At 43.8% G+C, this 24,244-nt stretch overlaps 1 protein-coding gene across 1 annotated transcript in view; it reads left to right on the plus strand.

The window, feature by feature from the left end:
* LOC144733511 (contactin-associated protein-like 2) overlaps positions 1-24,244 on the plus strand; it is a 126,652-nt gene that overhangs the window by 94,595 nt on the left and 7,813 nt on the right. Inside the window, exons 19-21 of the mRNA XM_078615446.1 lie at positions 1,698-1,968; positions 6,165-6,294; positions 12,632-12,725. Of these exons, the coding sequence (XP_078471572.1) occupies positions 1,698-1,968; positions 6,165-6,294; positions 12,632-12,725 (495 nt within the window). The remainder of the gene's footprint in view (positions 1-1,697; positions 1,969-6,164; positions 6,295-12,631; positions 12,726-24,244) is intronic.

Genomic DNA, 24,244 nt, shown 5'->3' on the forward strand with positions numbered 1-24,244 from the left:
CGAGGTGATTGCACTGCTTTTGTCGCGCTCCAATTAGTGCTCTGGTTTGTCGGGCGGTAGAAAAGAAAAAAAAATGAAAGTCGGTGGATCTCACTCAGCAGGTGCTCGCTTAGCAGTCTTCTCCACGTCCCTGTATCAGATCCAATGCCCAGGTCTTGTCTGCCCCCAAATCCGACTGCGGATGACTCAATTGGTCAGATGCACTCACAGTGTGCCTTAATCAAACGCTGTCAATGCTTTTTTATGGGATTGCACAACAAAGAGTCATAGAGTCTCCACGTATTACTGAGTTTCATTCTGAGAGTTAAAACGAACAGCTAATCATATATCTAAGAACAAAAGAGGAAACGTTGTTTGCAATATTTAGCATTTTAAATACGTAATTAATATATTAAATGCAACTAATTAAAACGTTCAAAACAGCAAATCATCAAATTATTTAATTCAGCAAGCACCACGATATATGTTATTTTCAAAGTGCTTCAGTTTAGTGACATGTGTGAGTGGCGTATATTGGAATTGATGTTTGTTCGAGTGAAAAATCAGCAGTGACAAAGCGGGAAGCAGTAGCTTGGGTAACGGCCTTGATAATGGCAGCCAGCCATTCTCCAGGGCCTATTGCAATCTAGCCTTGGTAAACTGACTAATAGCGGCCCGCTGTGATTACTTGCACAAAGCACCACAAGCGCTTTCAGTTGTTAACATTCCCATTGTGAAGAGAATTGCAACATCTGCATGAGAATGTTTTCAAGAGACAAATTATTTCGGATCAATGTGGCAGGCTTTAGCAGTGGACAAGTAGGTTGTTTTTATTAGCTGGCTGATTTGCTTGCAAACCGAAGTTTATACGTTCATTATTTTTATGATAATAACAGTGTCCTTCTCTATTAGGCTACAATCTACAAAATAGAAATGTTGGTTGAACACAGCATTGTGTATTTAACACGTCGGCTTTCGCAACCAATATTGTCTATAATAAAGGTTTTTTGGGGGGTCAGATCACGTAAATATAGTGTCATTAAACTTGCCATCACCTGACACAGCCAATTAGTAAGATTTGTCACGTGAACAAGACGTGCCAATTAGTTATTATTTCAGCACACTGGTGTGTTGGAGAATAAACCAACAACATTTATGACTACATTAGCCCCCCCCCCCCTCTGATCTTTGCACCTAATAGGCACACAGTGAATACATCACCATTACACCCTCTATTTAAGACCGAAACAGGAGGACTTCTTCACAATTCTAGCTATCGCCTGATGAAGCTGGTTGTAATCACCAGCGAAATGTTTTCGAATTGTAAATGTTGTGAGTCTACTCTCCAACACATTGGTGTGCTGTAGTACTAATTGGCACGTTTTGTTTACGTGACAAACCTTAGTAATTCGCTGTGTCGGGTGGTGGCGGGTTTAACGACACATATTTACGCTTTCAAACACCAAACACCTTTATTATGGACAGCACTGTGTACATACAATGTTCGGTATACTGTGTATATGCAATACTTGTATGTTGTGGTTAGCATTACACCTGACCAACCAGGTAATCATTGCTACATAAAGTCGTACTCATTTAAACGGATCTAGGAGGATACCTATGCCAGGCTGGGATACCGCTTGATATACCATGGACATTTGACTTTGCTTTGCGGCTGTACAACACACTACACTGGTGGCTGTTACATTTCCCCGCAGAGGTGGGTGCCTACTTCGAGGCAGGCACAGTGGTGCAGTTCTCCCTGGACTCGGAGTCGTCGCGGGAGCAGAGCGTAGAAGAGGACGAGCAAGCAGAGGAGGAGGAAGGGACGATGGCGGCGGTAGCATCCAGTCTAGGCAGGGATGACCTGGATGAGGAGAGGGCGATCTTCAGCTTCAGCACGGTGCACGCTCCCGCTGTGCTGCTCCATGCCAGCACCCACGCATACCCGTCCTCCTACCTCGCCATCGTCCTCGAGCACAACGGCAAGTCCCTCTCGCCATGCGGCCCCCCTCCCCTCCCCTCTCCCCAAGTGCAGCGTGTGGAAATTCATCTGCATTGATCGCTGCGCTTATGGACACTGGGACCCGAGTTAGATTCCCGTCCTTGGCTAACGTTAGCGGTGATTGATATCTGATTCGGCCTTAGGCTCCCTCTTCCTTTCACCCACACTTGCCAATGTCGAATTACCCCAATGACTGACATAGTGTGGGGAGACCTGCATTTAGCAGTAAGATTGACAAAGGGCTGCGAATTATTTTATAAGTGTATGGGAGGTTTTTGGGGAAAATGATGTTTTACAAGAGCGAGAAAAGGCGGATGAGAATTGCAAAGTCGCAAGCTTCAACACGAACGTGGGAAGGAAGCCCGCAGTGTTGATATGCAGAGGGAGTGAGTTCTAGACAATGAGGCAGCAAAGGGAAAGGAGTGACCTCCCACTGAGCAGACATTGATTTGGGGTATTTTACAAAAACTCTTGGTTTGTTAGAGAGCATGGGAATACATTGGTGAAATTTTGTGAACTAAGTGCCTCTGATAATGATACAAATAAAATATGTACACACAGTTTAACTTTTCAATTCTAAATAAATGTCAGTGGGCCATTGATATGTCATTAAATATACAGGAGTGCAGACATTATGCATTAGTTGGGTATGCCTATTGTTGTTGGCTTTTGAAACATTCTCCCCCAAGACCTATACTGAAGGATTATTTAAATTATTTCAATGGAAAAATAATCCCTAGATTAATATAATACTTCATTATGAATGGACTGTATTGGATTAATTACATTGTTTTACAATAATGCGTACATTGATTTAAAAATTCAATATTCATATCCAACAGCTAGAGTTTTATAAATGAAAAATGACTGTGGCCCCATGGGTGCTGGTCACATGGGCCCCCGCTGCCCACTGTCTCGGCTCAATAGACTGTGTAGTTAATGTGAATCTTGCTGACTGAGTCCTTTGTGTGCCCCTTGCCTGTCGGAAGCTGCCTGGAGCAATTTGATTGGGTGGTGTAATTGTTTGGACACAGAGGGTTCCGTTTCTCATGCATGTTTGCTGACATTCGATTGTGTGCTGACTGTTTAAAGTGTGCGATATTCCAAAATCTTCTTTATCTTTAACGGCGTTATTCGCTTTTTTCTTACAATGTTTTCTTCACGCATCATTACGTGATGACCTGCATGCTGAAATCTCCTGTTGATGACTCAAATTAGCATACTGAAAACAATATATATGCTGGATGGTATTCCGTAATTAGCTTGGTACCAATTGCCTATGATAAAATTACCCGGAATGCATCTGCTTTTTTTAGATCTCAGAAGCTAAGCTTGACTGAACGTTGATAATGCTTGGATGGGCGGGCAGTCTACAGGGTGGCCCAAAAGTCAGGACACATACATTTGCATTGTATATTCTTTAGCTTAATAATGTATATGTTACCACTATTACTATCTATTTTCCGCCTTCCTTTTAAGATGACATTTACAAAATCCTGAATGAATTGAGACAAAACGCGATTGATGAATATTCAAAGAGTACAGTGTACTCTTGAAAAAAGCCCTCAATGAATTCCAAAAAATTATTCATGCATGCATTAATGTGCATGGAATTCAGTATGAGCAATTGTTAACATAAACGAAATAACCCATCTGATTCGTTGAATCAAATGGGTTATTTAGCCTTATGTATCCTGACTTTTAGTCCACCCTGTATATGGGTTTAAGACTATAGGAGGTCAGTGTGCAGTGGAAAGCAGCACATAAAACCAAATATTGTACTGTACATTTATGCTATCCGCCTTCAGCCAATGCCCGCACTGATTGGCGTCATGAAATATGGTCAAAACTTTCAAAGAAACGAACGAACCTGTCCGTATGTCCAGTTGCCTGCTTGGACCAAGAGTCGTAAGTTCAATCGCCACGCAACAGATGGCGTTGGCGGCATCTACATCTGCAGAACGTGAAGAACCAGTGGCATCTACATCTGTAGAACGTGAAGAACCAGTGGCATCTACATCTGCAGAACGTGAAGAACCAGTGGCATCTACATCTGTAGAACGTGAAGAACCAGTGGCATCTACATCTGCAGAACGTGAAGAACCAGTGGCATCTACATCTGCAGAACGTGAAGAACCAGTGGCATCTACATCTGCAGAACGTGAAGAACCAGTGGCATCTACATCTGCAGAACGTGAAGAACCAGTGGCATCTACATCTGCAGAACGTGAAGAACCAGTGGCATCTACATCTGCAGAACGTGAAGAACCAGTAGCATCTACATCTGCAGAACGTGAAGAACCAGTGGCATCTACATCTGCAGAACGTGAAGAACCAGTGGCATCTACATCTGCAGAACGTGAAGAACCAGTGGCATCTACATCTGCAGAACGTGAAGAACCAGTGGCATCTACGTCTGCAGAACGTGAAGAACCAGTGGCATCTACATTAACAGGAGATGACACAGCTTTTAAAGCCATTCCCCGTGTTTAGTGTACATGCCGTACGACATGATTGGAATCGACAGGAGTAAAGTTGGACTGACGAACAGACCTGTGGAATATAACTCGTTCGTAAGTAGAGGAGTCCCTGTACTCTATCACTACTCAGTTTTGGCACTCGACAGCACGTGCATAGAAAGTATTTTAATTCGATGCAGCCATATGGTGCTTACTGTAGGTCATAAAAAAAAACAGGAGCAAACACCTTTACAAAAAATACCACAGTAATTGCACAAATCTTTTGGCGACACGTACATTTGAACCACTCTGCAAACTGAGGTGTGTTCGATGGAGCAGAGGCGTGAAAATATAAGGAAAGGGTAACGGTAATGTGCAGCTCTGCAACTGCTCGCCCACGTCACTACTGACAGAAGGACCTCCACTAGAGGGAGCTCCAGAGAGCCCCTCTGGAAGTTATTAGCCTACTCTATCAAACTGACCAGACATTTTTCGATTTAAAGCTTTCGTGACTGCAGGGATTCATCTTCTTGCTTCTTTCGGTAAAGTCACGTAGAATGAAAATAATAAAAGAATAAAAATAAAACATAGTAAAATAATTATTTGAAAATAATAAAATAGTAAAACAAACGCATAATAAATTAATTATCTTTTATGCTTTATTTTTATTACTTTCTTATTTTCATTCTACGTGACTTTACTGACCAGACATCTTTGAGGAGTTTAGAGTACCCACCCTTTTACTCCTCAACACGCGACCTGCCCATTGACTAACTGCGGTGTGTGTACCCTTTATACTGCTGGATGGATAGAGGCGGCGTGGAGAGATTTAATAAACGTCCCCATTGTTTCCATTACAGGTCCAGTGTGCTAACCATTCCACCATGGCAGCATCCCAATTTATTTCTACACTATAAACCTACCATTAAGGTGTCCATAGAGGACATTTTCAATGGTTAATATAATGTTCTCTCGCCTGGGTAAGAGCACTTGAGTTTGTGTAGGTAAATGTTCCACTTATTTTCGTCCGAAATGTGTTCATGTTCCCATCTCTAATAATGGGAAAAAATCTCACATGCCTTTTCATGAAGGTGTGTATCTGGCCCTGGGAGTGTTTAACTTGCAAAATATCCATTACAAAATGTAGATAAGTAAAAATTGCAACCCATTCGTTGAAGTTAACCTAAATAACTTTATTCACCCATGAGGCCATCCGCGTGCTATTCAAGCGCCCCATTGCATAGTGGCAGTGTAATTGCACGGAAATGGCGATGTAATGCAATTATGTACGTGGTGGAGTGTGGGCTGGCGTGTCTCAGCTGCGAGAAATTACCAAATCTTTAGGGATGCTTGAAGACGTTCAATATGCTCGTAAAAAAATAATACAGTATGCTGTACTTCTACCAACCACTTCAAGTGTGTATTAGCAGTTTATTTCTAATACAAAACACTGGTTATGGCTATTCCTTAATGAGGACGAAATACTTATGTGAAATGGGGTGTCCCTTTGGCATGTGGCCAATGACAATGAAGGACGCCTCTCACATTTTCTGTTGCTCGCCATTTCTTGTTTCCTCTCAGGGCATGTCTGCATATTTCTCTCTTTGTCTCTCACCCCCCTTCCCCACCTTCTTTTCACCCGTGCGTCTCGCGAGAGGCGTGCCGGCCTCATGGCGCACGCCGCCGCTGCCTGTGTGTGGCATGTGGGTCCCTGCAGGAAGCCTGCAGCTGTGGTTTGGTGGCGGTGGAACCTCATCGCCACGCACCGTCTCGGCCGGCATGCGGAACCTGGCCGACGGGCAGGTCCACGCGGTGAACGTGACGCGGCGCGGCACCCTCATCCTCCTGCAGGTGGATCACACGTGGCCTCTCGTTCGGAATTCTCGCCTGACACACGCGCGTGTTTACTCTTGGCCACGCTGTTTTCCTCCCATGCGCGAGAATGCTCAACGTGCAATTGGCAAAAAAACATCTCGAGCAAGGTCCTCTCAAAAATACATCTTCAGAAACAGTGGAGGATTTCCTGTGCATATAAAGCCCTGTATTATTACAACTGCGATATTTGTAAGTTCTGTAAATATTCTTCTTTCAGATGGCAGGAGGGAAAAACAACAGTTTTGAAACTTGTTATAGTTGAATGCTAAGTTTTTTCAACCCATCCAAGGAGGTAGTAGACGCGGTATGGATCACACCAACACCGCCAGGATATGCATGGATGGCCCATTCCACGGTGATGTGTTTGACGGTTTGGACTTCATCACAGTTGCAGTTTGGCGATTCTTTGATCACCGTCCATTTGTGGAAGGTGAACGCGCATCTCCCACTTTGCGTTGGAGTGCGGCTTAGCGAGCTCCATAGGTGTTGGAGGTGAGAGTTTCTCGGTGCTTCCCCAATCGGGTCCTCAATGGGGTTTTTGTTTGCCACGCCCACGGCCACCCACAATTCTGTCCAGCGAGCTCCGATGTAAATAACTGCCACGTATGCAGTTACGGTTTTTACAACGAGTGATTCGTGTATAACCTATGATCTATTATTGTTAACCCCATAAAGACCTGAAGTGCAGTAAATTTATAGATCAGGTCACTGAAATTAACTTAACACTTGTCTAATTGATAATTGTGCATACATTATCAGAGTTATGTTTTTTTTTTGCATTATGACTGCAGGTATTGTGGTCTATGCAAACATGACTCCTTGTAAAAAAAAGGTGTCAGTTTTGTTGCCAGATAGAAGGGTCAAAAACCAATTATCATATTTTTTACTGGCAAATGAGGTTCCAATGGGGACTTGTCTAATTATTGCGTGTCACCGTTTGTAAGTGAGCGCTCATTGACAGACATGAGTTTTCTTTGCACATAGGAACTCAGAGTACCTCAAGTACATCTATAAAGTACAGTATTATTTATTGCAATCATTCAATGTGCTGGACTATGTGATGTTACACATTGTTTTTATTGTAAAACTACTACCTTGTTTTTCTTGACTTAAAGCTTTCGTGACTGCAAGAATTCATACTTTCGTAGATAAGCAAGGTCCACTCAAAAATAAATCTTCAGAAACAGTGGAAGAATTCCTGTGCATATAAAGCCCTGTATTATTACAACTGCGATGTGATTTAATTTTCATCTACATGGCTTTACCGAAAGACCCAAAGAGTATAAATTTGTTTTACTATACTAATTTTACTACTGTGTATGGAAATACATTTCGGAGCTAAATCTCATTGTCGAGGTCTTTTAACCACAAGCGGACTTCAGAACAAAGTTCATGTAGCTTTGCTACGCCTCCGTTGAAGCAGTGCAGACCATAGTGGTTTACTATGTGGTCCATAGTTTGGCTTGCAATCGGACTGTGGCTTGTCTCTAATTATCCGTTCATGAAGATGTGCGCATTGGGCTGTTGATGTTTTGATGCGATTGATGGTTACAACAGTGTCTTTGAGGAATGTCAAAGTCAGAAGGTGCGATGTGCGAGTCTCGTCGTCAAATAGAATGTTTTACAGTAGACTTGTGTTCATAGCTTCCAGGACAACGATTCGATATTGCAACATGACTTGCATGGCAACGCTGCGCCTTGGTGTGATATTAACAAGGGATGATCACAGCCACATTTCAAACTCCTCTGGAAGATACTTGTTTTAAGCCCAATAAATTGACAGCTGACATTAACTGCATTAAGTCTCAGATGTCGCAGCAATGAATACACGGTGCAGTTTCTCTGCAGTTCAGAAAAAAATGTGTCCCAAGGGTTGTAATCTTTTAGGTACAGTATTTTCTGTTCTGGCAATGAGAGGGAGGCATAATGATTACTATACTAGAGCAGAAAAGACTGAGCAGAAAAGGCTAAGCCTCCCCCTCATTATTAGAGCGTGTGCTCCCCTCAGTAAAGGCCACTACTCATAGCCTCCTCCAGCGACCTGCATGAAGTGCTTTTGGCTGCTAGTAGTAGTAACCAATCAGCAGGCCCTCATGTCTGAGTGCATAAAGTACTCGTCAAATGTGTCGTCAATTAGTCAGCAAAACCAGCAATTGTAATTATATCCGAAATGTCAGAAGAGAAAACACATAAGTTAAAGCTAATATGGGAGTCCTCGTGAGAATCCAAGGCAGTGGACATGGCGGTGGTTGCTAGGGATTACATCATCGCCCCCACTTCACAAGCCAATCAGATACCAGGAAATAAAAAAACATGGCCACCATTAAATCACTCAATCTTTCATCCTTGGCATCATGTCATTTCTCCATGCACTTCAGCCGGTCAATATGATTCATAATTTATGTTTCAGATTTGGTCACGGATTGATCTGGTTACATTTCTGTCATAAAATCATTATTCTGACTTCCTGGATTTTCCTGAAGATGCTTTGCATAGCTTAAAGTGAAACATCTTGTTTCTAATTGCTAAATGTGTTTGTGTGAATTGTTCTTCAAAACTTAACGGGAAGCATGGCATATGAAACGCTTGTACACCTGACAATTTCATTTGTTTGGCTATATTGTGTGGTGAAGGGTTTTATGACAGATATTTAACCGGATCATTACTTGGCCAAATCAAAACAAAATTGAATCAATACAGTCTCACCTTGCCCAATGCTGTTTTATCGAATGCGTGTTTCGACTATACGTGGTTTACTTATTGCGGTACGTTTTCCAGAACACGAGGGTAATGTTTGAGCTATACGTGGTTTGACGCTGCTCAGATTCACATTGCTGCGTCGACAAGTAGAAGTAGTGGCTGGTGCACTCGTAGACGCTGCAGATGAATATCTCATAGCCATCTTCCCTCCCCAACACTCTCATGCGGTGGTCTCACTCCATGCTTTACCAGCATCCCGTGCACATCTTCCTCACCCTTGTAATCCCCTTCCAACACCCCCACCAACATCATCCTCACATTCATAATCACCATCATTCGTTGAAAGTTCAAGAAACATTTTCAAGTTCACTTTATTTATTTTAGTTAACATCTCAATTCTTTTTTACTATATATATTATGTGTATGTTTTTTTTCTGTAATAAGGGGGTAAATCATCTTCTAATTGAAAGTTAAACAAAACGAACCCAGGAACACAACCCCATTTTTACCATAAGGTTTATTATTTGTCTAACTCAGTTTTGCTCAAAACGTTATTTTCCAGGAACGTAACCCCCACGTTCGCGAGGTATTACTGTACTAAGCTTGTCATTTTGTTATTTCAGAATTTATTGAATTGGCGTTTTTACACTGACTTTGACAATCGACTTATGCGCTGCCCCAGGCTCCTGTTGCCACAATACGCCCGCTCCTGGATGACACTTCACTGCAACCAATTGAGCGAATGAAGCACCATCCAGATTGCTGCGTTGTCACTGCATCCCTTCAGCTTCATTGTAATGTCGCCCTCATGGGTTATGGCTAAACTAACACATGTTTGCAGAGCTCCCAGATTGTTGCTCAGGTTGGCACAGAATGAGAAGTCACAGATTTAATTGCTCTGTGATTAGCAGCTAACCTCTCATGGGCTAGACTGAGAGAGCAGTGTACCCCGACCAAACCCTGCTTGTAGCTGGTGTATCTTCAGAATTGTATCTACAATGTCTTATATTTAGTTGTGTGCTTCCCTGGTGTAACACGAGATCAGCTTGATGTGTTCACAGGCGTGATTTACACTACCGTGACATCAATGCCATATTCATAATAATGTTGTTGATGTAGCGTTTACCCTGGATATATGTCTGTGAACTTGTATTGTGATGGGAACAACACTCCACAGTGTAATGGAGAAGCCTTGGCGTCTGGAGGCTTACTGAAAAGACGGATGTGAAATTAATAGATGCAATGTGTATAGTACAGCCTTTATGTTATAGCCATTGGCTTTTTGTGGTGACAGTTGATTGGCAATAACAAGCAGGCTGAAGATTATCTTTTTTAAAAAATTACTCTCTCCGCAAATTCGTATAGAATGATGGTGCCGTGCAACTTCTTATTGTTGTTCAGAGAAGTTTCAAACGTTTATCAAAATAGCAGTAAATGGTACGTGCATCGGACAGCTAAGGGCAGATGTAATGAAGTTCCGCGTGCCTCACTGAGCCTTCTCTCAGCAATACCCTTACTCATTCACCCGTACACTCGCACTAAACAATATAAGCACCAGGAAAATTGCATTCCGAGTTAAAATATACATATATGGAATGCTTATAAATTTTCAATTTATTGCCGTCTCACGAAAGCAGCCCTAGAGTTTGACGATTTATGAAAAATGGATTTGTGTGCAGTTACACAATTTAACAATGGCATATTTTTTTTTTTAAGAACGTATAAAGATCGTTGCCTGCAATCCCCCTGTAACCCTTGGGGAATGCTCATGTAGGTGGAGCTGCCCGAGTGTGCTCAAGGAGATGTTGATATCACGCTCTTCGTGTGTTTGTGAGTTTTTTTGTAGGCGTATTTTCTCCGCAGCAAGATGTGTCGGTCATTCACTGTTTGCTTTTTGGTACGACGCCTGCAGCGCGTATTTTGACTGTTCGCTGTCGGAACGGTTGCTCATCTTTGGGGTTTAATAGCTACACGTAAATATGGGCATTTCAGCACCTCGGCATGCATCAGCATCAACCCCACCTTGAACCCATACCAACATTCCCACCCGTAGGTCCTGGTAAAAACAACTCAGACAGGGTTCACAGGAGAGTTACCATGCTCTGCCTGCAGTTGAGCAAAATATGTTGCCTCTGTTTGTACACGTTTGTGTGTGTGCATTTGTGCGTGGGTTTGTGTGTATGTTAGCATATGTCGGGAGTGCACTAATTACGATGGTAGTCTAGTGGTTTGCGCATTGCGCTACGAATCCGGAGGACCAAAGTTTGATTCCCAGCTACAGCTAGCATCAGTGGTGATTATCTGAACCACATATTGGGCATCCCTGACTCAAACTTAAATGAGTCCCTTGTGCGGTGTGTAAAATGTTGGCACTGGGTAAACAAAGGCAGATTGGTATGGTCCTGGCCACACCACTCCCTCATGCGCCGTACTCGCCTTCATAGATGCTTGCTAATGGCATTTGCCCCAACAGTCTGTGTAGGTTATGTGGGGGCTCATTAGTTGACATGTGTACCATATTGTGAGTGTGTGTTTACCTTCGTGGGGAGTGATAGTGTAGCAGTTATTGTGAACCCTGTGACCCGATTTCTATCCCCGCTCATGACCAACACCAGTGACAATTATCTGAACTGGACCTCCCCTAAAACGTCTCGGGCTCAAATGAGTGCTCAGTGTGGTGTGTACACATCTCTACTAGGGGGACAAAGGCGGATGGGCATAGTGCTGGTCACTCGCCCCCTCGTGTGCCGTGCCAACCTTAATTAGGTGCTCGCTAACAGCACTTTCCCCAACAGTCCGTTAAAGGCTATACAGGGAATCTTTGTCTTTGTTTACTTGTGTGCATATTTGTGAGCGGAGTCTCTACGGGAGTTCTAAATGGCTCGTGCTGAGTGATGGAAAAAGAAATCAAGTTTTCTTGATCTCCATCTCCCTGACTCTTGCCGTGGCTTGCAGGAAATCCATTTGTTTTCTGGATTGAGATAAAATACAAATGCAATTGTAAGTGACGTGTGGGATATTAGTGGCTTCCACCTAACAACAGAAAGTAGCGAAGGGGTTGCTTATGCAAGCGTGGAAGGTTGCAAAGAAAAATAGGGTATGTATTTTGGGAGAATATGGAAAGTGCTCTCAGCATCCTGACGTTTTAATGGGCCTCCAGGATGCTTTGTGATAAAGGGGCTGGCAAGGCTGCCACTGTAATGAGGGTGAGAGTAGTCATGCTGCCGGGAACAACCATAACTCACGACGTGTAATCGACATGATTAAGTTTGGCTTTGGGTCTTCTGTGCAAAAAAAAATATAATTATAAATTTACATATTCAGTATCCTGAATATGGCGTGAAGCACACATTTATTGCTGATTGTCTTTCTCTGAATAATAAGCGACCAAAATACACACACAGAAATAATAATATGGTCACATTAGCCCCAGTTGGTCTTCATTTTTCCATTTATTGCATAACACATTTATTCGTGGTTAATTCTCCTTTTTATCCCCACCCCCTTCCCCGTGGTGTTTCTGCCACTCTCAATGCTCACCATGGTTTCCCACGACGCCGGCGCCTCACTCTAACCGGGGACTTGTCGTGCATCGTGATCGCCCGGACCACAGCTGGACCATTACCTCCCCACTGCGCATCGCCTGCCGGCCGGCCATGCCCCTCATCCCCGAGCTGCCGACAAACTCTACCTCGGCCGGGTGCCCGGTGAGAGCCTGCCCCCCCATGTCCTCGTGCCGTGTCTGATGTGGATTGTTCAGTGACGGGAACACTTGTCAACAGAGTGCCACTTAAGTGTGGCAATACATCATGGGACCTCCTTTGCCAGGACCAAAATATTATAATAGGGTTTTCCCCTTTTTTCTGGCTACAAAACAGGTGTTAATATGTTAAAACAAAAAACTGAAACCTTTTACAAGGAATCATGTCTGCATTAACCACAATGCTTGTGGGTCCTCTGGTCTAACACCGTTTGAGACGAGGCTCAAAAGAAAGCTGTCTCTGGTGTGGACCAATCAGTTTCAAGGACAATGCATAAATTATCAGGGTATGTTTTTTGTTTGCATTCTGACCACAAGCATTGTTGTCAATGCAGACATGATTCCTTGTAAAAGGTTTCAGTTTGGTGTTTTAACATCTTAACACCTGTTTTGTTGCCAGAAAAAAGGGGGAAAACTCGTGGCAATACATTTATTAAATACCTGCAACGCCTCACCACCTATTTCCTAACACTGCCTTATAACAACAAAAAATATGTAGTTGACACGTTTTGGGTTATGGTCTCTCTTGAGAGCAGAAATAGAGGGCAGAATATTGTTATTTGCGGTTGGAGACAGCATTAAAAAAATATATATATATCACACAGCTTACTGATGTTAAATCTAAGGGTTCTTTCCTGCAGTTTTCCTTATATAACATAGGTGAAATAATGTTTTCCTAATCGTAATACAAACAAAATACAGAACGTCCTATGTTGCTTTATGTTATGATATATTAATCGCTGCATTAGCCTCTTACTCTCCCAAAATGTTGTGCCTGTCTGTATATATTTGTAGGAGTTGTGGCTAATCCTGACAAAAGTAGGTTCCTGTATAAACTATTTATTGGCATGTGTAGCAGTGCTTTGTACACCACATGGGTGACACCTGTCACATCCCATCTCCAGGCAGAAACGTAACCAGCGTGTTTTGCCACAACATAACGAGCGACATCTGTAATTGAACCTTCCCACCGATGGCTCGACCATCCCTACCTCTAACCTCTCTGCTGGCCTCCTTAACAACATCCCGGATGCAGCAACCCCAGGGCTTTCAGTGTCTCATTGTTGCAAAGGTTCACCGCCTACTTGCAGCGAGCAGCCTCACAATAAGCACGGCCACCCTTCGCGGGAGCTTAACCCTTGACGTGTCACAGCATATTACTTTAACTTAAACGCGTTACACAGCTGCGCGAGAAAATACGTCGAGCAGAGAGAGGCTGTTTAGACGAGTGGTAAAATTACGTTGTCACTGTCGACGAGCAGGGCTCTTGCTTGTCAAGCCCCCGTAAGGCCCTTTAACGATGACCGCCGTTGGCACTGCAGCAGACTGGGCTGTGTCGCCGCGTCGCGACACGCTGCCTTCCCAAGGTGCGTCTGTGCACGCCGCCGGTTGACGTGCTATTCTCAGCGCTGCCATTGATTTTCGGTCACTTGTAAACTTTTCCTGAGCAACTGCCCTGCCGAACACTGTCAGTAAAGAAACAATCTTCTCGAGTTAGTTGAATGTGGTCATTCTTTTTTTTTTGGCAGCCTTGAAAGGAATATTAGATTACGTTTTTGCTCTTTCTGCGCTTACGGCAATGGAAGCGGTGTTCAGTTGGGTCTGGTGTGCACGTTGGATTGGAACATCGGGCAAATCTTTTCCAAAGATGTGGATAAGAAATACCGCACAAAAAATCTGAGAAATGTAAGAATATATCCGCAGCTGTCAGGTTGAAAAGAGCCTTAATTAACTCGATTGGGACAAGTCAAGACTATTATCGTTTTGCAAGCTCCACTTTAATAATTTTGATTGGTTAATTAACGTTGACACACCTGTTGCACGGAGAAACCGAGCATATTAATGTTCTGCCTAATTAAAATAACATTAATCAAGGTTGCATTTGCTTGCCTGAACTTCAGCTGAGTTCTGATTGTCTTTCGAGGTATAGAAATAACTGCAAGTGAATGTGTAAGCTACCATTAAAATGTCATTATCATGCTGAGTCCCTGAGTACCAGAGGTCACAAACGGGTTTTGATTCCTTACCCGTACCCGGCCGCACCACGGTCGCAAATGGGTACCCGTACTCGTACCCGGCCGTTCATATATCCATATAGATTAACGGTTTGTGCTGAAACACTGCTAAGCCTCATGGCAATGAGTCGTAGCAGAGCAAGCCTATATTTTAATCAATGAGGCACTTTGACTCCAGTATGGGGATTGCAGTCTTCACCTGTATAAACTATCCCAAAGCCATTATTGGTTTTAACGGGACGTGGCGAGGTGGGAGTGGGGCTGGAAGGGAAAGGCTTGTAAACAACCCAGAATGCATACCAAAGACAGCATTGTTTAGGGAACAATAGTCATACGCGCGAACCATGTAAATTAGCACCAGTGGATTACATGGGTGACAGTGTAAAGAGACCCATACGCGTAATCAGATGATGGGGATATCGATAGACAAAAATGGACAGTCATGTTATGAAATTGAAGCGGTTGTCATTAACGGAATCTTTAGTGGAGTTTTTTTTACCCTCGGTGTGCAGCTGGCAGGCAGGTCGGGAGGATAAATCTCGCAAGCATTTCCCATTGAACAGGCATCGTTTGTTTGGTTGTGTGGTCCAGTATAATCACATTTGAGAAATCAAAGTGGTGTCCTTTAGCCAAGGCGTGTTTAGCCACTAATGAGCACTTCAAATGCAAGTTAATTCATTCAATTAATTCACATGGGCGGGTTGCACATTCATATTCTGCAAGCCGAGACTGGAGCCGCCGGTTTTTGTGTCGCCAATGTATTCCGCCTTGCAGACCTCACACAATTGAGACTGTAGTGCGTCTGTCATGTGAGACATATCCCTCTTTAGGGTTTAAAATGGGTGACGTGCAGTGTGCATGCTGGTTAGCAAGCAGGGGAAGAGCTTGGAAAAATGTAAAGTCCTGGGTATTAAGGAGTATGCAGTCACTGGCCGCCAGTGACATCATCACGATATTGGACACATGCTGTTGGGATAGGTTGTGTCTTGGAAGGTGCATCCAAGCAGGGCAGCCATAGCTATGGGACCTTTTTGTCAGTATCAAAAGTATGAGAAAAATAAAAATAGGTGTTACACTTTATGGCAATTAAACAGGAGGAGCGTGGTCTGCCCCCCTCTCTCTCTGCCCCAACCCCTCCCCACACTCTCTCGATTTAAAGCCTCGACACAGTGGCGCTGTCTTTCTTTTGTATCATTCTTTGGAGAAGCGTGGTCAGCCAGGTGGGCTGTTGGCTGTTGTGTTGTCCGGCTCTCTGTGTTGTGTTGCATTGTGTTTCTAAGTTTACTATGTTGGTTTTTTTTTTCATTCTTACCTGATGACGGTTGCTTGTGTTGCAATAGAAACGTCGTATTCTATTATTATTTGATTTGATTTTCTAGATGACTTTACCGAAAGAACCAAAGAGTAATTCCTGCAGTCACGAAAGCTTCGAATCTAGTTTGAATAAAACAGGTGTTAAGATGTAACTGCTCAACCCCAGCTATAAATGCTCTGATACGTGCATTGTCTTTGTATTGTTTGCCTTTTGGCGTTCTCTGGTCTAACACTGGTGAGACAATGCCATAAAGAAGGCGATCTCTGGTATAGGCAAATCAGTGTCAAAGAGAATGCATATATTATTTGCATATGGTTAATGCAGACATCATGCCTTGCCAAAAGGTATCTATTTGGTATTTGAGCATCTTAACACCTGTTTTATTGCCAGGAAGGCCATCTTTCAAAAAAAAACCTCACAGGCAAAATATGATCTTTGCCAGTACATATTTTGCATCTCGACAAAGATGCCATGTTCGGCTCACCATGTTGTTGCCTAAAGATCGAGGACTTAAGATTTGGTCTCTGTGCAGGTCTGTTTGTGCTTCATCTACACACATGTTAAGAGACTGTCGGAGGCAGTGTGTGTACCAAGGACGTCCAAGAAGGGGAGCTTGCCTTCGTGTGGTGTGTTTTGTTAAATTGTAAACTGAATGGAATGAAACACAGATTTGATGCAGTCATGCATCAGTGGCATGATCTGTGCAACACGGACCACAACGCTGTCATCCATGTAATGTACCGAGCGGCACATATCTTGATGAGTCCCAGCAAAAGCTGCGGGTTTCAAGTTTGTCCTGGACAAGCTTTGTACAAATTGGCAACACGAGAGAGTGTCTTGCAGTTCCCAGTAATTCTTGATAATCTGTGCCATGAGGTTGTTCAGAAAATTTGGAAAGATTCCATCTGGTCCTGCAGTTTTCCCAGCTCGAGTGCATTGTCTCTCTCTGCCCCAGTGAAAGGGGTCAATAAATGAGATGATTGGGTGGTGCTGCTGCTCTATTGGCAGTGCGCTGAGATGTAATCTGACCGCAAATGTCCTTGTAGGGCAGTGATTTTGAGGTTTGAAGTAATTAGGTAGCAATGTTGTCTGCTTTGATTTTTGCCTTGGTCTTTGAACTGGGTTGGCACCACTGCTGGGGTGAGTAAAGTTCAGCCGCGCCACCAGTTTTTCCAGCGTTGTTGTGTTGCATTTGTAGTGAGTCCAACTGAGTCGCAAACGTTGTCCTGGGAGCAACACGTTTTATTTCACCAACTCAACACACAACATAACGTAACCTACACTTGGGTGTTGAACGCCCATCTAGCCACGCTACGGCAGAACTAGACACGGTTCGCTATCCCGGTCCCGACCACGAGCTGGGTCCCGGACCGCGTGGCTAGAGGCTTCTTCAACCCGACGTGGATCTTCTTCACCAACAACCCGAAGAACCCCGAGCCCCTCACGGGGCCCCCGTTATATCGGCCTGGGCTGGGGCTGGCTCCACCCCTCGCCCCGCCCAACTTCTAGACCTCTTGAGCTCTTTCCCAAAGGCTCCCAAGAGCTCCTTTATACCACGTGACCGCCCAGCGGCCCCCATCTACCGGTGGCCCCCCTCCAATATCATCCGGTCACGTGTCGGAAGGTCAACCAGCGTATCATGCCCCAATGTAACCCTGGCTGGATGACACTCTCTCTCGCTCCCTCACTGGGAGCCCGCACCGCACACTGTACGTGGTGCTTCCGCGCTGACCAGCGCTCACCCAAGCCCCGCTAGGGCTGGTACTACGCCCAGTAACCGGGCTGCACATAATGACAACATATTATCCACCGTGGCCTCACAAGCCCGGCACCACACAGTGACATTCACAGTCACTACGTATTTGCTGGGTTGTTTTTTTGCATTCATTTTCATTGGGTTCAACAAGACATAGTAGTAGGTTTTTACCCTTTAAACTGGTACAAAACTGACACCTTTATACAAGGCATCATGTTTGCAATAACCACAACACAAGCAGTCAAAATGCAAACAAAAAGAAACAACTCTGATAATGATAATAATATGCACTGTCCTTGAAGTTCAACAAGACATGTTGAGCTTTTTTTCAAACTACGGGGTATACTACATCTTGTGGCTTTGTTTATGACTGCTAAAGTAGCCGAAATTATTGGGGCGTTTTCCAGGATCCAACAGATGTTGGCATTGGTGGACTGTTTTAATAAGTTCCAGTCAGCTTTAAGAAAATCATATTTGGCTCTGGTGGTGATGTTGTCACCTGTACTATAATGGCAATGTGGATGATAGCAGGATGGTGGTTTTATGGGAAAACTTTTACGACCATCCTCTAAACAGTGCTATGGCTTCCGCTTGAGTTTTTTTAAAGGAAATGGAGGTCAAGAGTAAGTTTAGTCCTGTTGCCACCTCACTGAGTGGATCGTTCCGCACCCTTTCACATTCTTCTGACGATGCTCAGCCAATAAGGAAAATGCCCAGTCCCATCCTTGATCCTATAGCCCCATGATGTGTGGGTTTCCCACATGGATAATGGATTGGCTAGTAGATGATAACGACGATTGGGGTTGATGTATTAGGTCGCCAGCATTTGTTACTGATAGTTTGCCGACTCAAATTGTAATCGGTAAAACATCTGCAAAGTTGTTCGCTACTTGACTGTACAGCTTTCAACACCTTGCTTCAAGTATGTTGCAACGCCCTACATTGGATTTGCGGCTGAATTTCAAGTGGACTTCCTGTCACTACAGGATGTCGATCCGGTGTTTCTTCAATAGCCATTGTGAGGTGCGTGCATTTCTCGTGATAAATAATTGTCAATGTTGAGTTGGTAGAGATGAGTGCCATCTCTCATGTTCGAGTTAACTTTACCCTCACAAGAGGCTTTTTGATGTCGTCAGTTTTTTTTCACATCGGGAGATCATTGAGACAATAAGCCCGGTACAGTTTGTGGTGAGATTAGTTGTGAAGATTTATGTAACGTAAGGCTTTACACAACGGTACTGGTCACGTGTAAGGATGTCATCATCACCGAACCTTGCTGTAGAGAGTCATTCTCGTTTTGGTTTGACTTTCTAGCATCAAATGCCATAGTGCCTCAAATATATTAATTCAATTCAACACAAAACACGTTACAATCAGGAGACCTTGGGCAGCTCAAAACCACATATAAGCACCGCAAGGTCACTCTTCGGAATGGATGTTTTTTGTTAATAGTCTGTAGTAATAATATAACATTTACTTTTTCAGCCACGTGTCACTGCTCTGCCGGGCTGTGCTCAGAAGGCTGCTTCGCCAGGCACTTTGCGTGCCACACGAGCAGCGAGCAGTTGGCCCTGGAGCATTCAGCACTCATGGCAGGCACAGGCAATAGAGCACGATTGTAATCTTCAAACTCCGCAATTAAAACGAAATAATGTACTGTTGCTCCAAGGCCGCTACTGTCTTGTGCTATCTTGTAAGAAGAAGAACCTAAGAAAAAACACAAATACAACCTGGAATAAATTGAAGCCGATGTGTTTTGTGTCATTTCTGAGAATGGCACGGAGGTCACCCTTGCAAAAGAGGCAATGTTTCACGTGCCTCAATGGGTTTATTTAATCTCACGGTTTAATACATGGCACTGACTGACTGGTATTTCTTACACAACATACAGGATATGGTTTCAATGACAACGTCTCATGAATTTGGTTATATTTATTTCCCGCTCCCCATTTTTGGTTTTATTTCACCATTTATATTTTCACCATTATCAACTCTAGTGACCACTGACGTTACGAGATATATATGTATCAGAGTTAAACTATTTATCTGACATAGCAGTGTTTATGCGAGGGTATTTTTCACCTTTGCCATGAGATTGCTTTGTAGACTGACGATAAGGAAATATAAATTACGGGAGTAAAATAATGCTGTGGAGGGGTAAACTAACTCTGATCCTGACTGAACCATTCGCTTTACACTTTTCCAAACTTTTTGAATCCCTGAAGTAATTTGGTGAATTCGTTGCAACTAAGGATATGCTGACGCAGCATGTGAGCATTAAAAATGCATTCAATCTGGATGAAATCAAGAAGCAGTTGGGGATTTCAAACTGATAGTTGCTTTGGAAAGTGGGCAATATCCAAGTGCTGTACAAGATTGTGATTGCCTTGGAGCAGAACCTGTAACTGAGTTCAGGTTGTGTGATTACAAGGAATGCAGAGCTGCGTTCATCATAGGCAGTAATTTCGCCATTTAAACATAATACATTATTTTTTAAACGTCTAACGCGCACAATATTCGTTCACCGAGTCACTCTAAAAGCACTTGGATATTGCCTACAAAGAGAAAGTGACTCAGAGGAGTGAGGAAACTATTAAACTATGTTTTTTTACTAGGTAAGGCGCACTGAACTGTATAGCTATTTTTAAGAAGCGACTTGGCCACAAATGATAACCCAATGAATTGGCTTATCACGTGGAAATGTATAGCAGCCAAGAGGAACCATAGACAAGCAGGAAGGCAGACACCTGTTGAGCCGGTGCCAACAATTGCCCATATGCTAAGGTGTTATTAGCCACTATGAGACCTCCTTTACCAGTGGCAAAATATAGTAATAGGTTTTTACCCTTTCAACTGGTACAAAAAACTGACACCTTTATACAAGGCATCATATTTGCAATAACCACAACACAAGCAGTCAAAATACAAACAAAAAGAAACAACTCTGATGATGATAATGATATACACTGTCCTTGAAGTTGATTGGTCCACACCCGAGACAGCTTTTCTTAGAGCCTAGTCTCCATTGGTGTGGGGCCAGATGTGTTATTAGCCAATTAGGGAGCGTTTGCATGTGGGACGAAACTGGACCACCCGGAGAAACCTCACGCATATGAGGGGGAAACACTCTATCCCATACGGATGAAACAGGTGGAGCCCACATTTGAGCTGTACACCTGGATTGCATTTTTCTAGCGAGCCAGGGTTTGGCACCTCGGTGCACACGGGAAGGGAGTTTCACAACATTTGTGTGATCCCCCACAACCCTCACTGCAGTGCAGGTATACAGCGTGCGCTACCACAGCGAGGTCCTGATTTGCTAAAGCGGCAAATAAATAATTGACCTACGGTGTATTGTAGCCTGCAGGGGGGGCAGACATTTAAAAAAATGGCGGTAACTGCACCCCTACTCTCCGCTGGGTGTGAGAAATGAGGTCAGGCATAAAGTGAGTTTTCCATCCTCACTACCCAACGATTCTCGAGAGCCACATTTGCCCACCTAGAAGACGAGAGGTAACGAAGCTGCCGCGCGAGTTGTGAGGTTCTGCATAGAGCTCGAAAGATTGAACTGTTGGGAAATTTGAAGGCTCAATACCGTGCTCGTAGTCACAAAACACATGCTTACAACCTGATCGCCGCTTGCCTCGTGCTGATGCCAATGAAGCTCGGCAGAACAAAAACACATTCCTCCTGCGGAGGGAGCTGGTAGCAACGTTGGGTTGCTCGGTCAATGGCCAGGGTCAACGGCGGCGTGGTGTATTCCACAAATTATGCCCGACTGTGAGGGTGGGCACAAGCCGGCGTGAGTAGGTTAAACGTTGAGTTTTATGAGGGAACCACGGGGTGACCAGCCCCTCCCCACCCAGCCCCACCCCTCCCACCCCCCACCCAGCCCCTCCCCACCCTCCCCACCCAGCCCCTCCCCACCCTCCCACCCAGCCCCTCCCCACCCTCCCCACCCAGCCTCTCCCCATCCTCCCCTCCCCACCCAGCCCCACCCTCCCCACCCAGCCCCACCCTCCCCACCCAGCCCCTCCCCACCCTCCCCTCCCCACCCAGCCCCACCCTCCCCACCCAGCCCAACCAGCCCCTCCCTCCCCACCCAGCCCCTCCCTGCACGACGGACGGACACAATAATCCCCTGTGGGCTGGTGTAACCAAGAGGTTCTTAACAGTATTATTCCATCTCTTTGTGTGTCGAGAGAGGGTAAATGCCAGGATGTGCAATATTTATGCAGTTGTTGATTCTAATTTGTAGCAATATTCGTCATGCTACACTCGTGGGATAGCGGTTTCTGAGCTCCCTCTGCATCTGTCGGAATGTGTAAGTGTGAATGCCACTGCACGTTTTCCACTTTCAGTGCACAGACCGCGGGTTAACTAGCAAGTGTTTAAGCTGTCTTGGAGATGGCATATTACCGAATCAAATTCATCGTGACTTATGACTCATTTATTCTTCTTCACGAATTGTAATAAAACGAATTTTACAGGTAAATTTTCCTGTAAATTAAATTTCTGACAAATCAGCGTGGAATGCTTTGCGAACAGCCTAAGAGCTTACGCTTAATTGTCCAACTTGGAGACACCTATATCAATTATTGAAGCAATTTTGCTTTTGCAAAGTTATATTTGTGTAATTATTAAAATACTCATACTGCATATTTATTTTCACTCGGATTAAATTAACATTTTATTATTTCTAGTCGCACAAAGTCAGACTCAATTGTTTTTTACAGTCGGTTATTTTCCGATTTTTCTGAATAGTTTTTGCATTTATGTATGCACAAAGATCCCCATGTAGCTTTGTCAGGCTGTTGGGGCAAATGCTGTTAGCGAGCGCTTATTAAGGCCGGCATAGCACACAAGGGGACTGGGTAGCCAGCACCACGCCTTTGTCTCCCCAGTGTTGATGTTTAAGCAATGCACCAGGTACTGATTGTATACATATATGCATAGTTAACCTATGCATATATGTATACAAACACACATATCACCTATATAACATTTCAGAATATTGTGAAGACTGAGTCCACCAAGAGGATGACCAGGACCAGTTCAGATATTCACCAATGATGTGGGCCATTGAACCCATGTCTACAGGTTCATAGCGCAATGTCTTTAATTACTGCGCCAGGCAAAGACAAAGATCTCCCGTGTAGCCTTAACAGACTTTTGGGACAAGTGCTGTTTTAGCGAGCACCAATGAAGGCCGGCACGGCACATGAGGGGGTGGATGGTCAGCACCACGCCTGGCTGCCTTTGTCTCCCTAGTGACGAAGATTACACACCGCACCGGGTACTCATTTGAAGCTAAGTTGACCTAGGGGAGGCACAGGACTGGTTCAGATCATCGCTATCACGAGTATTAGCTTTGAGTGGGAATCAAACTCGGGTCGCCGGGTTCGTAGTGCAGCGCGCTAACCACTGCACCATACACACAAACACACGTAACATACTTTGTCCATCATATTTGCAATGAGTTATTAAATATAACAGTGTTAAGGATTAGAGGCTTTGCCATCCACGAGACAGAAACCGATCCCCTCCGGCTGTACGACAGGGCTGTCTCCAAATCAAATGGCTCGTTACCTGCCGAATGACCAGTTAATTGCAGTTTGATGAATACAGACCAAGTGCACACTTGCATGAACCTACCGTAAATGGATCCATCTTTTTGAGCAATACCTTGCAGCTTGCCTAAACGAAACACAATGTTAAGGCATTCTGCTTCGTTTAACAATACAGCTTGAGAATGTTTTTCACCAGACTTTGAGAAATTACTTGTATTAAACTTACCACCAATACGAGTGTAAAAAAACATAAATATAAAATAATTAGTTTATGATTTGATACGTTATGCAAGTTTCATATTGCTGGGAATGTGTACTTGGGTATGAACGATATTAACCACAGACCGTTTGCTTGGGGTACTTCATGTGCCTTGACTTTTTTTCAATTTTAAACGTCATTTTGCATTAAAGAATTATGTTCTAAATGTTTCAGCACTGGCTTATCTCATTTTGAAACTGATTTGTAAAATTAAAGAATTGTTGTTTCTCCTGTAGCGTGACGTTTCCAGTTTGGTGGGAGAATTTGTTTTTCTATTGTAGGAATATAGTAATATTACGGTTGTCAAACGATGTAATGCACACCATTTATCAATGCATGGCTTACCCACCCAGTGGTACCCTGCCTCATTTATATCTTGCATATATTTTCATATCTTATCAAATTGTTCGTGACTTGAAATTCCTAATCATACGTTCTTAGTCCAGCATTCCCTTTAAAAATAAAGAGGTATGTGGATTTAATAATAATTATTTGACTAAACTAAACTTTAAATTTTATTAGGTAAGGCCTACTAAACTATATAGCTCTTT

This window comes from Lampetra planeri, chromosome 2 (genome assembly GCF_965212315.1).
Source record: "Lampetra planeri chromosome 2, kcLamPlan1.2.h2, whole genome shotgun sequence".
NCBI classification, from domain to species: domain Eukaryota; kingdom Metazoa; phylum Chordata; class Hyperoartia; order Petromyzontiformes; family Petromyzontidae; genus Lampetra; species Lampetra planeri.